At 44.9% G+C, this 16,576-nt stretch overlaps 1 protein-coding gene across 1 annotated transcript in view; it reads left to right on the top strand.

Moving 5' to 3' along the window:
• Nucleotides 1-16,313, top strand: part of dpf1 (double PHD fingers 1) — a gene marked incomplete at its 3' end in the record, with an annotated part of 80,873 nt that extends 64,560 nt beyond the window's left edge. Inside the window, exons 9-12 of the mRNA XM_079513514.1 lie at nucleotides 10,539-10,658; nucleotides 14,056-14,168; nucleotides 15,848-15,929; nucleotides 16,243-16,313. Of these exons, the coding sequence (XP_079369640.1) occupies nucleotides 10,539-10,658; nucleotides 14,056-14,168; nucleotides 15,848-15,929; nucleotides 16,243-16,313 (386 nt within the window). The remainder of the gene's footprint in view (nucleotides 1-10,538; nucleotides 10,659-14,055; nucleotides 14,169-15,847; nucleotides 15,930-16,242) is intronic.
• Between the last annotated feature and the right edge of the window lie 263 nt (nucleotides 16,314-16,576).

The raw sequence follows: 16,576 nt of genomic DNA on the forward strand, positions 1-16,576 counted from the left end.
GGCTGAAACGGAGGCACGTGGTGTCCAAACGTGGACATTTGCCCTTTGGAAAAATCCCGTCCCAAGCTGATCACCCGTTGACCATCTTGGGAGTGAGAATGTGTGGACAGAACAGGACAGAACAGAACAGAACAGAACAGAGCAGAGCAGAGCAGAGCAGAGCAGAGCAGAACAGAACAGAACAGAACAGAACAGAACAGAACAGAACAGAACAGAATAGGCGTGTGTGTGTGTTGTGTAAAATTAATCAGTCTCTCATCAGCTCATGCGTAGATTAAAGTTGCCCTCTTATGAATGTGCAATCTTGGTTGGAACCCCCATCCGCCAGTTTCACGAGTAACCCGTTTATATTCACGCAGATGTCTGTTTATAGAGATTAACCCGCAGGTCAACGACCGCCAAACGGGGGAGGAAGTGGCCGTATAGCAAGCAGCCGCGCAGCTGAAGTGAAAATTCCGGAACCAGCCCATACAGTACCTTCCCCTCCAGAGCAGAGCCCCCATGAGGCCCCAATTCTCATCTGCAAAATAAATCATTTTCGCTGTCGGTGGAAACCTTGCATATCCAGAAGCGTTACTTTTCAGGAAATGGATGAAAAAGAACCTGCCTTGCAATGCATCTAAAGTAGTTATTATTTAGTCTCTAGCTCTTTATTTATAAAAACCCACTGACACACTTCCACTTCACTTTACTTAGAAATGTCTCAAAAATATAGCTAAAATAGCTGATCTCCAAGCCCAGAAGGCATTGTGACGTGTTGGGAGCTTGCAGATCCGCTGTTTTTGCGTGACACTCACTGTATGGCGATGTAGGGCATTAAGTTACGGGAAAAAATTATAATATGGAGATAGGCTACAAGGTTTCTGTCCGACAGTGACCATAATAATAGATTAATTAGATTAAATTAGATTAGTTTGTGGATTGATGAATCTGTAATGAACAGAAGTGTGGCACTGTGTCTTTTGTCAACACGTGCATGGTGAGCTCATAGACCAGCAATGTCGGGCGAGGATCACCATCACACGAAGGACTATAAACCAGACTCTTCTCCGGCCGGCAAGGCAAGGCAAGGCAAGGCAAGGCAAGGCAGTTTTATTTGTATAGCACATTCCAACAACGAGGCAATTCATTGTGCTTTGCACAGAACATCAAACAAGAGAGAGACAAAGCGAAAGGCGGACACAAATATAGAGGAGACAGAAAGCGGACCATAACTCATGAAACGTAGAGGTGGAAATGGAAAGAAAAGAGATGGGAACAGCTGTGTGTGTGCGTGCGTGCGTGCGTGCGTGCGTGCGTGCGTGCGTGCGTGCGTGCGTGCGTGCGTGCGTGCGTGCGTGCGTGCGTGCGTGCGTGCGTGCGTGCGTGTGTGTGTGTGTGTGTGTGTGTGTGCGTGCGTGCATGCGTGCGTGTGTTAATGTGTGTTGTTGGGGTTAATCCCCAGGATGCGAGTGCTAACTTGATGAGGCTGCTGCTGCGGCTATAGCTGGAGGAGGAGAGTATCGACCGGCCGTGGGTCAGCACCCAGGTCAGGTTGAGAGAGGGTGGTGGGGGGGGGGGGTTAGAGAGGGGGGAGAGAGGGGTAGAGAGAGAGGGGGGCGGGGGGGGGGAGGACAGAAGCGTAATTTCATAAAACACTAAAGGGTGGCTATAAAATGACCACTTGAGCATGATAAAAAAAAATCACACCCGTGTGAACTGAGTGGTGCAACTCCCCTCTCCCCCTGCCACCCCCACCCCCCCCCCCCCCCCTCTCTCTCTCTCTCTCTCTCTCTCTGTCTCTCATTAGCAGGCAACAGTGCAGCACTATCTATCTCTCTCTGTTTCTGGCACAACAGCACCACTTTTGCCCCTACTGCTATTCATAGTCACACACATAGGTTAACACATAGGTTAACACATAGTCACATAGGTTAACACGGACATTGCTGTTCATTGGAGTGGTTGCACCACTCAAAAACCACTTAAAAAAGAACATCCACCAGGCCAGGTTATCAACCCAGGGCCTGCAAATGTTGTAAAATGAATTCCCAAAAAAGGTAGTCTATACTTTTTGTCAAAAGAAATAGCCCCAGTTTCGGATAGTAATCATTGCTATGCCTATGTTTGTCCCCCCATCTCTCCAGCTACATTTTCAAAATTGATGCTGATAAATGGGTACTGAAATTGTATGTTTTCTGTTTATTAAAGAGCTGGAGAGATGTTTGTTTCGCAGAAACGACTAACTTAAAGCTTCAGTATTTCAGTATATTGAAAGATATCGAGGGAATGGTTGAACATATTGTTCATTACATTGTTATTTGCTTTAGTTTTGCCCTTGTTTATAGTATTCCATATCATCTGAATTATGCGTTTGATCCACCAAAATGTGGGTAATTCACAGAGAACATCCAGGAAACGACATAAATAACAATCCAACGAGACCCACGTTCACAAATGCATGCTAAGGCATTTCGTGAGGCCCTGATTTGCATTCAGTATATGTGGACGTCTGAAAACCAGATTTCAGTTGTAAAACTATATTTGTGCTTTGAAGATATTAAAGCGGTACCCGTGGGGCCTATACAGCGGTGCCCGATGCAAGTTGGAAATGCAGTTTCGAGTTTGAGTTCTCGAGTTACGTGGATTACACCCAGACAGACAGATACAGGTAGATATCAGGGCACAAGAAACCACTGGAAGTTTCCCAGGCAAGCTTCAAAAAGACAAACAAAAGACAACATTAATCGGTAGAATAACTAGCATCCGTGAGAGATCCCTCAAATGCATGCTGCCAAAACCAGGGCAGAGGCCCGAGTTTCTGCATATCTCTGTGTTTTCAAAACAAAGCCATTCACACGTGGACCAATCAGTAATGATGACACCGACGTTGCATGTGCACGCGATTCACATAAAAGGGAAAAGGAAATCCATACAATTCTCCCCTCCTTATAGAGTGTTGTTTGCTCATGCTAACTTTGTAACGTACCACTTGACCCTTCTACATATGGCATGGCATATAGGTCTAGGTTACCGTACAGTATGTGCTTGTTTATTTATCTATCATCCATTTTTATTTTGTCTTTTGTGGGAACTGGCATTAAACTGGCGTGAAGGGCTTTTAATTTTGTTTTTACTTCACACTGACTCGATGATCTTAAAGACGTAGTACTTTTAGAGCATATCCACGTTTTTCCCTGCCAAGGTAGCCTACTGGGGCTCCGTGTGTGTGTGTGCTTTGCTTCCTTCAGGCCGTGTTGCCATGTCTGCTTATTATAAGCAACCTTTGACTTGTTTTTTCTGTAAAGTCACTTGCAAATAAATTATTGGTAGTTGCTGGTTGATGTTTTTTGGGGCTTGATTCTAAAGTGTATAGTAGTTGCTTATTTGGGCTTGCTTCCACATTTCTTCACATCAAGGAACCCCAGATTAATAGGCTATGTAATTATCCACAGACATCCATCTGAACATATTTTGTGCCTTTTTTTAAATATTTTAAAAATATTCAAAATATTTCGATTTACGATGTACAACCTCACAATGTGTCGCTGTGAGCTTGTAGATCAGCTATTTTCATTTGTGCTTGTTTTCATAGACCTGGCCACTTGTTTCTCTTGCAAAACTGGCAACACAGTAAGAGAAAGAGGAACTTATGCACACACAAACGGAATGCACTATGGGCTGTAAGAAAAAGGTGAATACGTGGTCAATTTTTGTGTATTTTTAAATCAAAAGTCCATAAAAATCCAATTTTAATGACTTACTTTGAACGGAAACGTGCTGCGTGATAATAATAATAATAATACAAAACTTTATTTATATAGCACCTTTCATACATAAATGGAGCTCAAAGTGCTTCACAGGGCAGAACACAAAAATAGAATACAATAAAACAAAACGATGTGCGAGTCCCGCATGAATAAAATTGTATCTCGATTTCATTCACCTGGTTAATTCCCATCGCTACGAGTTCCTCCATACACAGCTGGTTTTGATTACATTACTACAGTTTTTAATCTCATTCAAAAATGACATCCATAAAGTGTATTACCTGTTGTAAACGTAATCAGCACGCTAAAATATGTATCTGAAAACATTATACAGTAGGTTAGACATATAAGCCAGGAGCTTTGCTGCCCTGCCCGTCTCTGTGACTTGTAAACAAACAAACTGCACGGACATGCACGGCACAGAGCTACGTCCCATAGCCTGCAGGGATGCAACGCTCTGATTGGTTCACAAATACACCGCTTTCCATTTCAGAGTGAAACTTCAAAATAAAATGCCCCAAAAACCATTGCACCCCGTCTTTTATAAACTAAACAAAAATGGAATGCGAAACCAGGAGGGGGAGAGAGGCCGATATGTGTTGAGAAAACAGCACACACACACACAGAGAGAGAGAGAGAGAGAGAGAGAGAGAGAGAGCTAGAGAGAGAGAGAGAGAGAGCTAGAGAGAGAGAGAGCTAGAGAGAGAGAGAGAGAGAGAGAGAGAGAGAGAGAGACTGAGCGAGACTGAGCGAGAGAGAGAGACAGAGAGAGAGAGAGAAAGAAAGAAAGACAGACAGACAGACAGAGAGAGAGAGAGAGAGACAGAGATACAGAGACAGAGAGGGGGGGCTTAGTAGGAAGAGGGCGAGGAGCATTTGAGGATTCATCTCTGGCTGGATAATTCCCAGGGGGACGTCTCTCTCCAACACTTGAAAAGCTGTGAAGTGTGCTGTTCTGCTCATATTCTCCCAGTAATTGGCACAGAATACTGGAGAGAGGAAAGAGAGAGTGAGGGGGGGGAGGGGGGGGGGGGTAGAGAAGGAAGGGACGGAGGGATGGATGGGAAGGGCACAAGAGAAGAGGAAAGGGAACGGGGAACGAAGGAGGGAAGGAGAGGAGAGGAGTGGAGAAGACTCATACACACCAGGAAGTTAGAGGGGGGTGGGGGGGCTGAGCGGAGAAGGAGGCTTGTTAGATTTGGAGACAGGAGGAGGGCGGGGAGGAGAAGATGAGGAGGAGGGCGGGGAGGAGAAGATGAGGAGGGCAGCAGTGAGGAGCTGTCTCCATGTTTATCCACCTGTCTGTCTGTGTGCGTCTCCCTCTCCCTCCTCCCCTCCCTCTCCATCCTGTCATTCCTGTCTCTCCAAGCGGCGCTGTGTGTGTGTGTGTGTGTGTGTGTGTGTGTGTGTGTGTGTGTGTGTGTGTGTGTGTGTGTGTGTGTGTGTGTGTGTGTGTGTGTGTGTGTGTGTGTGTGTGTGTGTGTGTGTGTGTGTGTGTGTGTGTGTGTGTGTGCGTGTGTGTGGTTGCAGGCGGGTCTTTAGACATGACCGCAGGCGGTTAGTCATCGATGGGAGTTTTCTTTTCTGTGCAGGCAGGCCAGTGGCCAGCCCAGCTTGCACAGAATCAGATACAGATTCAGGACCTGCTGATTCACTCTGCGCGCGTGCGTGCGTGTGTGTGTGTGTGTGTGTGTGTGTGCATGTGCGTGTGTGTGTGTGTGCTTACTACACCTCACCAGGGATCATGATGCTCGTTCTTCAGTGCAGGGAAGAAAGAAGCACCTTTCTTTGACAGAAACAAAGGCAGCAGACATGTTTGCTCTGGCTCCAGGCCCATGTTGCTTTTTTCTTAGCCATACAGTAAACTGTTTGTAAATATCCATAGACCGAGGAAAAGCCCTGCACGGCTGAGGCGTTGTCTTACACAGATGCATACACTGTATCACATAACCATTTAGTGTATGCCTCTATTCACACATCTGCAGCACTGTATATGCAGCATCTCATTTCCCCGCACCTGAATTGTGAGTTTTGACAAGGCCTGGATATCTCTGTACAGTACATCATGCCCTTGAAATGACTTTCTTTTTTGTTTTGTTTTCATCTATCTTCAGAATTCTGAGTTGTTTGAGAGTTTGAAAAAACTGAGAGATAAAATGTTACAGTTAAGAGAATACTCAGTTCTGAAATCAGAATTAAAAAAAGAACCTCATCACAACTCAGGCCTTCTTATTTTTATTCTGTGGTATAAATGGTCTTCCTTGGTTTTCACTTGGACATATAGTTTAAGGTGTAATTCTATTGTGCTGTTGACAAGTAATTTTGCTCTTATGGGAATGGTAGATGCTTGGTAATGTAATGTACTGTATTCCAGTACGACCATTGAAATCATATTAGAATATTATGATATATTGAGCAACAAACTTTCATGGACATTATTTTAACCACTTGAGCCCTATTCATTAATTAATATACTATGATATTGATTATGAATAATTTACCATGCAATCATACACGTTTGAAAAATGTACAAGTAGCTATTTTCAATACAACCCAATTGCCTTTACCCGCCAATAAAAAAAAAGATAATTGCCAGATAGCTTGGTGCATCATTTTCTTTTTTTAAACCGGCTTGAGGCAGTTTCAAACATGAAAACCAGAACTGAAGAAAATCCCCAAAATAGACGAGTGGTTGAAACTTACACCTGGAAACAAGGACAAGGAAGGAGAAGTAAAAAAAAAAGTGAAGGCAGGAATGGCAAAAACATTTATCAGCATCAGTGTTTCAAAGTGGGAGTGGCACAAAATGAATAATTAAGGGCCCAAGTTTTTAACACAATCTTTCCCGGGATTCCTTCAAAATAGGAGCTCTGGATTGCCGGAAAGACATGGCCGCTTTTACTCTGAACCCCCCCCCACCCCCCGGAAACAATCCGAGAAATATTTTGCTAGCTTACCTTGCTCTCGTTTTCATTTATACGATACATGATCCAAAAAGCGTTCATATTTTGAACGAGAGGCGGATGAGGAGCAGAAATTAAGCGCTAGTATATCCATCAGATCAAAACCACGGAGAGCGCCCTGGATTAGGAGAGACGAGGCATTCTTTCTGCCGCACTAACAGCTAAGTGAACGGGACGCTAATATGAATGAAGAGCGAAGCGTACGGTGGCCTTATAGAGGCTCACTCAAAAATAAAAAAAGGAAAACATTCAGAATATTATTCTCTCGCCTGATATCATTGAGGCGTGTACACACGTCCATAGCATCCATCGATTGGATTCCCTATGACGTTTCCAGACGTCCTGGATGGAATGTGTTCATGTAGAAATTAGGATACATTCTGATCTCATACAGTTTTTTTGTTCATTTCAGACATTTAACCACTTAAACCTTCAATAGGCGAATATAGCAGATCTACAACACCTCACAGTGAGATCTACTATTTTCGGCTAATGTTCCTCAGAATAGAGATGCTGTTAATGTTTAAAAAAATAATAATAATAACTGTCACACAGAGATTTGGAGGACCCCCTATGGTAACTATGAGGACCCCTAGGGGTCCCAGACCCCCTGTATAGACAGTGTGTTGGTGTTTCTGTCTCTCTCTCTCTCTCTCTCTCTCTCTCTCTCTCTCTCTCTCTCTCTCTCTCTCTATCTCTAGTCGTGAGTGCTTTTTTTATTCTATTTCATTGTATTATTTCCCTGGGGGATTAGAGACAGACTGAGACTGTGAAGTAGAAACTCTCCCTCTCTCTCTCTCTCTCTCTCTCTCTCTCTCTCTCTCTCTCTCTCTCTCTCTCTCTCTCTCTCTCTCATCCTCTGCTCTTCATAATCCACCCCTCTCTCTCTTCCCCAGCTCGTTCTTCCTCCCATGCCTCCTTGACTCCTCCATCCATACCTCCCATCCCTATGTCCTTCTTTTCTCTACCTCTCTTTTGTCTACCTGCCAACCAACCAACCAACCAATGAACCAACCAACCAACCAACCAACCAACCAACCAACCAACCCCCTTCCACCTCTTTCTGCACCTCCACTTGCCCCCCCACTCCCCCCTCTGTCTATCCCTCCCCCACTGATAAAGCTCCAGCCAAGAATGGGTGGATTAATGACCACACGAAAGAGAGAGAGAGAGAGAGAGAGAGAGAGCCATGCCACGCACGCACGCACGCACGCACGCACACAAATCTATCACTAGAAAGGATTTGATTATTTCATATTGCCAGCCGCTATGCCTCGTGCACATACAGTACACACACTGTACGCACGTGTGCTTTCCTTTGTGTGTGTGTGTGTGTGTGTGTGCGTGTGTGCGTACGTACGTGCGTGCGTGCGTGCGTGCGTGCGTGCGCGCGTGCGTGCGTGTGTGCGTGCGTGTGCGAGTGAGTTTGCGCATAGCAACCTGTTCCGTACAATGTGCTGCATCCGTATTGTTGCGTCCAGCCTGTGAGTCAGTGTGAAGAGCCTGTCCATTGTGTCAGAGAGGACACAGGACATGTTACACACAGCCTGCTATGCACGTCATCAATGCCATCACAGCCATCATGCAATCACAAAGAGGAGACAGACTCGACAGACAGACAGACAGACAGACAGACAGACAGACAGACAGACAGACAGACAGAGGAAGTGCAAGAGAGAGAGAGAGAAACAAAAACAAAGGAGAGAGCCTATAGTACAGACTGTACAGTACAGCACATAATAATAGTTATTGCAATAATAGCTTCACATGGAGCACTCGTCTCTCTGCGCTCGTCTCTCTGCGCTCGGCGCTATATATTGAGTCCAGGTATGTCTCCGTCCTACCTCCTCTCATCGCCTCCTTCCTTTCTCCTCCCCTCTCCTTCCCCCACTCTTCTCCTCTCCCTCTCTTCTCCTCTCCCTCTCTCCCTCTCTCCCTCTCTTCTCCTCTCCCTCTCTCCCTCTCTTCTCCTCTCCCTCTCTTCTCCTCTCCCACTCTTCTCTTCTCCTCTCCCTCTCTCCCTCTCTCCCTCTCTTCTCCTCTCCCTCTCTCCCTCTCTCCCTCTCTTCTCCTCTCCCTCTCTCCCTCTCTTCTCCTCTCCCTCTCTTCTCCTCTCCCACTCTTCTCCTCTCCCTCTCTTCTCCTCTCCCTCTCTTCTCCTCTCCTTCTCTTCTCCTCTCCCTCTCTTCTCCTCTCCCTCTCTCCCTCTCTTCTCCTCTCCCTCTCTGCTCCTCTCCCTCTCTTCTCCTCTCCCTCTCTTCTCCTCTCCCTCTCTTCTCATCTCCCTATCTCTGCTCCTCTCCCTCTCTTCTCCTCTCCCTCTCTTCTCCTCTCCTTCTCTTCTCCTCTCCCTCTCTTCTCCTCTCCTTCTCTCCTTCTCTTCTCCTCTCCTTCTCTTCTCCTCTCCCTCTCTTCTCCTCTCCCTCTCTCCTTCTCTTCTCCTCTCCCTCTCTTCTCCTCTCCTTCTCTCCTTCTCTTCTCCTCTCCTTCTCTTCTCCTCTCCCTCTCTTCTCCTCTCCCTCTCTTCTCCTCTCCCTCTCTCCTTCTCTTCTCCTCTCCCTCTCTTCTCCTCTCCTTCTCTTCTCCTCTCCCTCTCTTCTCCTCTCCCTCTCTCCTTCTCTTCTCCTCTCCCTCTCTTCTCCTCTCCCTCTCTCCTTCTCTTCTCCTCTCCCTCTCTTCTCCTCTCCCTCTCTTCTCCTCTCCTTCTCTTCTCCTCTCCCTCTCTTCTCCTCTCCTTCTCTTCTCCTCTCCCTCTCTTCTCCTCTCCCTCTCTCCTTCTCTTCTCCTCTCCCTCTCTTCTCCTCTCCCTCTCTTCTCCTCTCCCTCTCTCCCTCTCTTCTCCTCTCCTTCTCTTCTCCTCTCCCTCTCTTCTCCTCTCCCTCTCTTCTCCTCTCCCTCTCTTCTCCTTCCCCCACTCTTCTCCTCTCCCTCTCTTATCCTCTCCCTCTCTTCTCCTCTCCCTCTCTTCTCCTCTCCCTCTCTTCTCCTCTCCCTCTCTCCCTCTCTTCTCCTCTCCTTTTCTTCTCCTCTCCCTCTCTTCTCCTTCCCCCACTCTTCTCCTCTCCCTCTCTTCTCCTCTCCCTCTCTCTTCTCCTTCCCCCACTCTTCTCCTCTCCCTCTCTTATCCTCTCCCTCTCTTCTCCTCTCCCTATCTCTGCTCCTCTCACAATACCCCCCCCTCTCCCCCTCACTGGGTGAGCCAGGCTTGGCGAGTCCCAGGCTTTCGGCAGGGCCTGTTCGGTGCTTGTTTAACCAAAACAAGCAGATGGAGGCGAGCCGTACCCAGCTGGGACAGTGTGCAGTCTCACATCTCTCTGCCTATATTTGGCTTTTCTTTAGATTTTTGCCCAGCTTTGTGTGTGCGAGTGGCTTAGGGCTTCAAAAGTGAAGATAAAAAGTGAGGACAGAAAAGTGATTGGCCGGAATATGATGATGTATCATCATTTTTTTGTACTTTTACACCCCACCTCTCATCACTCTATCTCTGTATTTCTCTCTCTAGCGTTTGGACTGGTGTCCCATTTAGTCTGTGTGGGCCACTGGGCCTCAGTACAACTTCCTGTGTGACCTTTTAGTGATGTCTGCTTGTTGATGTTTTTTGCGACTTTGCGGTATTGCCCACCAGTGTTCTCTCCCTCACTCTCTTCCTCTTCCTCTTTGTAGATATTTTTTTCCCCTGTGCTAAACATTGGCACTTTACACACTTGGACAGAATGCGACATAAAGGACAGCATCCCACCTGTGTTGTTATCTATGCACTGAACTGGTGGAGCCACACGGAATCATGTGCCTTGATGTTTTCGGTCTCTGTGCTTCCTCCCTCCAGCTAAGAAAGCGGCAGACGGATCGGTGATCGCCAACGGCTACTGTGACTTCTGTCTGGGAGGCTCCAAGAAGACGGGCTGTCCCGAAGACCTCATCTCCTGCGCTGACTGCGGGCGCTCGGGTAAGCACACAACTTCTGAAGTGAAGCTTATAACACTATGTTGTAGTGAAGCCTCACTATAGTTGCAGTCCCGCCCCCTCGAGAGACCCGGAAAATAAATCCTGTTCATTTTTCTCATAGACTTTTCAGAAAGAATTTATTTAAAGACGTTTACACCGCGGACAAAGCCAACTCTTGTCGTGACAAATCATGACAATAAACACAATGTTTTGGGCCAAACAAAGAATTAGAAAAACGGCAGGTTACAACAGTTTTTTTGTTGTTTTTCTTCTTTGTAATTATTTGTTTGGTCCAAAATATTGTGTTTGTTGTCATGATTTGTCACGACTCGAGTTGGCTTCGTACGACGCTTAAAAGGTCTTTAAATAAATACTTTTTGAAATGTCTATGGGAAAAATGCATTGGGATTAATTTCCTGGGCCTGGCGTCGTCATGAAAGGGGGCGGGACTGCGACGCTCTATAGCACTATGCTGTAGTGAAGCCTCACTATAGCACTATGCTACAATTACAATTTACAATTTAGGCATTTAGCAGACGCTCTGATTCCAGAGCGACTTACATTAAGCAAGAACAAAAAGCATGGCAATACATCATACATAAACAAGTAGTTATCATGAATCATACGTAAGTTAAGAACGTAACAGTGGAATATCTAATGAAACTATACATATATAGTGCTACGTATGTCTACATAAAATGCTACAGTATAAGTCTACATAAAATGCTATCTAAGTTACATAAGTTGAGCTTTTGCATACGCCTGTAAGGTCGTCGGGGGTAGGGCAAGTGCTACGGGCCATGATGGGGTCTGAAGAGGTGGGTTTTCAGACTACGATGGAAGATTGCAAGTGAGGCTGCAGTTCTGATTGCAATGGGAAGTGCATTCCATAGTTTTGGAGCCAGAAGGGAGAAGAGTTTGGGACGTGTGGAGCGTTGTCCCGGCGTTTTTAGTGAAGTTACTTGCAGCCTCCCTGCTTTGGCTGATCTGAGTGCGCAGGAGGGTTTGTAGGGTTCAATCAGACTCGCAAGATATGGGGGAGCCATACCTTTGGTTGCCTTGAATGCCAGCATCAGAGTTTTGTATTCTGTGCGGGCAGCGACCGGGAGCCAATGGAGGGAGCGGAGAAGGGGGAGACATGTGAGAATTTTGGCTGGTTGAAGACCAAGCGAGCTGCGGTATTTTGGATCAGTTGGAGAGGCTTAAGTGCACATGCCGGTAGGCCAGTAAGGAAGGAGTTACAATAGTCATGTTTTGACATGACTGTTGTCTGGATAAGGAGCTGGGCTGACTCCTGAAGCGGAAGGAGGACATGCATGGTATGTTGGGGTTAGTTTTAGTTTGTAATTTTGTAACCTATGTAATTCATATGTACTACTATACCTTTTGTTTTCCTTTTCCTGATCTTCTGGAAATGACCAGGCTGATAATTATTTGAGTCACAGTCTGTCACTGTCACAGTAAGGGTTCAGGCTAATTGAGAATCCGGTGACCATTCGGGTGGAACATATAGGATCATATGTTTTGATTGCCTTCAATTATGCCTTCGATTATGTCATAATTATGAAACACGGCTGCTCCACAGGTTGCTCAACATCATCACAGTGTGATGCTCAATTTATTTACCTTTGAGTCATCTCCTCGGTTACCTCTGTCTAGTGCCTTCATCAAATTACTAACACTGATGTGAAAAAGAATATTCGTCCACATTACTTGGCAGAAAGAGATACAGAAAGAAGTTCTGATGTTTAATTTACAATATGTATATACCGGTAGTCAGAAACTATTTGACAACATTGATTTGGACCTCCCTGCTTGGGTGCAAGGGTTGGATTGGGTGCAAGTCCCTGCGACATAGTCATGTCCTGGGGGTGTGTACATAACATCAAGCTGCCCCATGCTACACAAACAGGAGTTAGGCTCCTGCCCTATGGACCACATGACCACATATGATGTGATCATTCTTTTTGGCATCTCTTTTGTAGCCTACTGTCCATAACAGGGTTTATCTCTCTGCATAATATGCATACGTTAAAAACATTCATATGAATGTTTTTAACACATGTGTATGTCCCCTCAAAACATACACAAAAGGGTCTGGCCATAAACAAACACTGCAGTGAAAGTTAAACTCACAAACATGTGAAAGTTGGGATTGTGTAAAAAAAGTTTCATTGATTCTCTGAGAAGTATTTATAAAGGCTGTTATTTATAGTTTAGAGTCTATAGACTGTCACTGTGCAAGTCCACATGCCCACAAGCAGTCCGTCTTCACCACTGAACACCGCATCGTGATTTACAGCTATAACTTCACAAACTGCAGAGTAACTTACTATTGACAGCTATAAAGATTGGACAGGGAGGCCACCAAGACATTATTAGCGATTCCCAAACCTGTGCGCCAGGGCCCGCTGGCTGGTTGTGCCGTGAGGAAATATTGCACGTGGGCAGAGATTTTAACAGTTCTACTGCGTAACCCGCGTTCCCCGCTATTTAATCCATCCAAAAGCATTTCAATTTCCAGTAATGCAGTTTTCATGACATGGTAAAATACTTGAATCCCGAGACCTCAGCAGAAAAAAACAACAGAGCTCTCAAATCTCATTTCTACAGGAAAGGTGTTTTAGGTCAATGTTCACCAGATGAATAAACTAAGAGGTTTGACTAAGTCAAACCTTTAAATATTGACAAACCACCCCAACAATAAGTAGGAGAAATGATACGGATGGGGAGACAAGAAGAACAACAACTATTAGATCAATACAGCTAAAGATTTATGCTTTATCGCTCCGGTTCAGTCTCTATCCTTTTAATACTCTATGTTCTGAACCAATCAGAGCGTCACATCCCTTCAGGCTATGGGACATAGCTCTGCGATGCGTGGAGTTGTTTGTTTACAAAACTTTACAAGTCAGATACAGACGGGCAGCAAAGCATGCAGCTATACGTGGCTTATTTCTGACCTATAATGTTTTCAGATATACATATTTTAGCATGCTGATTTAGTTTAAAATGAGTAATACACTGTCTGGATGTCATCTTGAATGAGATTAAAAACGTGTTTGGAGGAACTGCAGCTATGGGAATCAAACAGGTGAATGAAATCAAGATTAATTATTATTCATGCGGGCCTCGACAAGTCTTCACGCATCACGTTTTCATTCAAAGGAAGTGATTAAAATTGGATTATTATGTACTTTTGACATAAGAATAGCCTACACAAAATTGGAAAATGTCCCATTGTTTTCGCATCCATTGTTAGCTATGCCCATGATGACCACGGATATGGTCTAAAAGTGTGAAAAACGCGTGTGTGCGTGCGTGCGTGCGTGCGTGTGTGTGTCTGTGTGTGTGTGTGTGTGTGTGTGCGTGTGCGTGCGCGTGCGTGTCACACCCAGGCCACCCTTCCTGTCTCCAGTTCACGGTCAACATGACGGCGGCGGTGAGGACTTACCGCTGGCAGTGCATCGAGTGCAAGTCCTGCAGCCTGTGTGGCACCTCGGAGAATGACGTAGGATCTCTCTCTCTATTACAGGCCAAGGCCATATGCAATGCACACAGGCAGGCATGTCTGCAGTCTGCACCCTATACCACACCATGACTATGATAAGAATACAGTCTGAACACTATACTATACCATGACTATGATAAGAATACTACATGTCTGAACACTATACTATACTATGACTATGATAAGAATACTACATGTCTGAACACTACTATACCATGACTATGATAAGAATACTACATGTCTGAACACTATACTATACCATGACTATGATAAGAATACTACATGTCTGAACACTATACTATACCATGACTATATGATAAGAATACTACATGTCTGAACACTATACTATACCATGACTATATGATAAGAATACTACATGTCTGAACACTATACTATACCATGACTATGATAAGAATACTACATGTCTGAACACTATACTATACCATGACTATGCTAAGAATACTACATGTCTGAGCACTATACTTTTTTAACCCCCCCACCTGGGTTACAAAGGGACCGATTCAACCCCTGGGTTATTTTGACGCAATAAAATGGGTTATTCATTTTGACCCATAACTTGGGTTATAAAAATAACCCATTCAGAGGGTCAACATAGCCCAACTTCTAAGTTATTTTGACCCATAATTTCGGTTATAAAAATAACCCATTCAGAGGGTCAACATAACCCAACTTCCAAGTTATTTTGACCCATAACATGGGCGCTAGAAGCAAAAAGCTGCTTCTATCCTCCTTGGTGTGAATGAAGCATTATTGGTTCAATCAATCAATCAATCAATAAATCAATCAATCAATCCCAACTCTCTGACCCAACAATAAGGTTACTCTCAGAAAAATAACCCAGAAATTTAACAACCCATGAATTGGGTCCCTATATCCCAGGAAATGGTTATGGCTTTGCTGGGTTACAGAACTAATCCAAGTGTTTTACTGTGTAGTTGCCTGCAAGAGGCATGAAACCTCTTTGTTGGAGCAACCATCAACAACAAACACTTTCCAACAGATACTATACATATGAATGGGAAAAGGGGAGAGAGACTGACCAAACAAACAGACATTAATATTCATGGTTTTGCTAACAAATCACATAAAACAACATATATCACCAAATAATACCATAACAAAACACTAAACACAATGACCCATAACTTAACTCCAGTACACATTCTAATATTCAAATAATAACACAAATAAGAACAATAACACACGGTCATTGGCACCCCAGTGTATGCTGGGAAATGGACTTCCTCTAACCACTCCCATGGGGTGTGACCTATCCGACCCAACAATGGGGTTACCCTCAGAAAAATAACTCAGAAATCTTAACCAACTTTAAAAACCCATGAATTGGGTCCCTATAACCCAGGAAATGGTTATGGCTCTGGAATAAATAATCCACATGTTTTTAGTGTGCATGACTATATGATAAGAATACTGTACATGTCTGCACCCTATACTATGCTATACCGTAACTATGAGAAGAATACTGCAATGATCATCCTTTTTGGATTAAAGCAGTGGTTCTCATGTTATTAGCTTTCCCCACAATAACAGGAAACCGAAAATACACTACTAGCTCAACCATGCAGGGTTTAAGTGGCTCCATGTTGTTTTGTTTATGTGCTGTCACCTGTCATATGCATGTTCTTCTTCTGTTCCAGGATCAGCTATTGTTTTGTGATGATTGTGACAGAGGCTACCATATGTACTGCCTGAGCCCTCCAATGTCTGAGCCACCAGAGGGTAAGAAAATACCTATTATACTTTAGTATTATTACTCTAGTATTTAAATATACTGCATACGGTAATAATGTACAGCAACCAAACACGCGCACACAGACACACACACACACACACACACACACACACACACACACACACACACACACACACACACACCAAAGTATAGTGGTCTGCTCTCACCATGTTGCTAATGTTAGCACAGCACGTGGTGCTTTCGCGTTAATTCATGCTCTCTTCCCGAATACATGGGATTAACATGTGCATTCGTCTGTGTGTATGTGTGTGTGTGCCTGCGTGCGTGTGTGCGTTCCAGGGAGCTGGAGCTGTCATCTGTGTCTGAGGCAGCTGAAGGAGAAGGCGTCGGCCTACATCACCTTGACCTAATCAGCGGAGCTGCGAGCCGTTTTCTCTACTCGTCTCACCGTCCTCGACTCCCAAACCTACCGTCCTGTTGCCCCCTCGTCGCCTCGCCCCCCCCCCACTCGTCCTCCATTCACGCACCGAAACCTTTCCCTGGAAACCCGGATATGTCTATCACACCCTGTGCCGTTTACACACACACACACACACACACACACACACACACACACACACACACACACACACACACACACACACACACACACACAGAGACCACCAGTACACGA

The sequence above is a fragment of the Electrona antarctica genome (assembly GCF_951216825.1).
Source record: "Electrona antarctica genome assembly, chromosome: 11".
Taxonomy (NCBI): domain Eukaryota; kingdom Metazoa; phylum Chordata; class Actinopteri; order Myctophiformes; family Myctophidae; genus Electrona; species Electrona antarctica.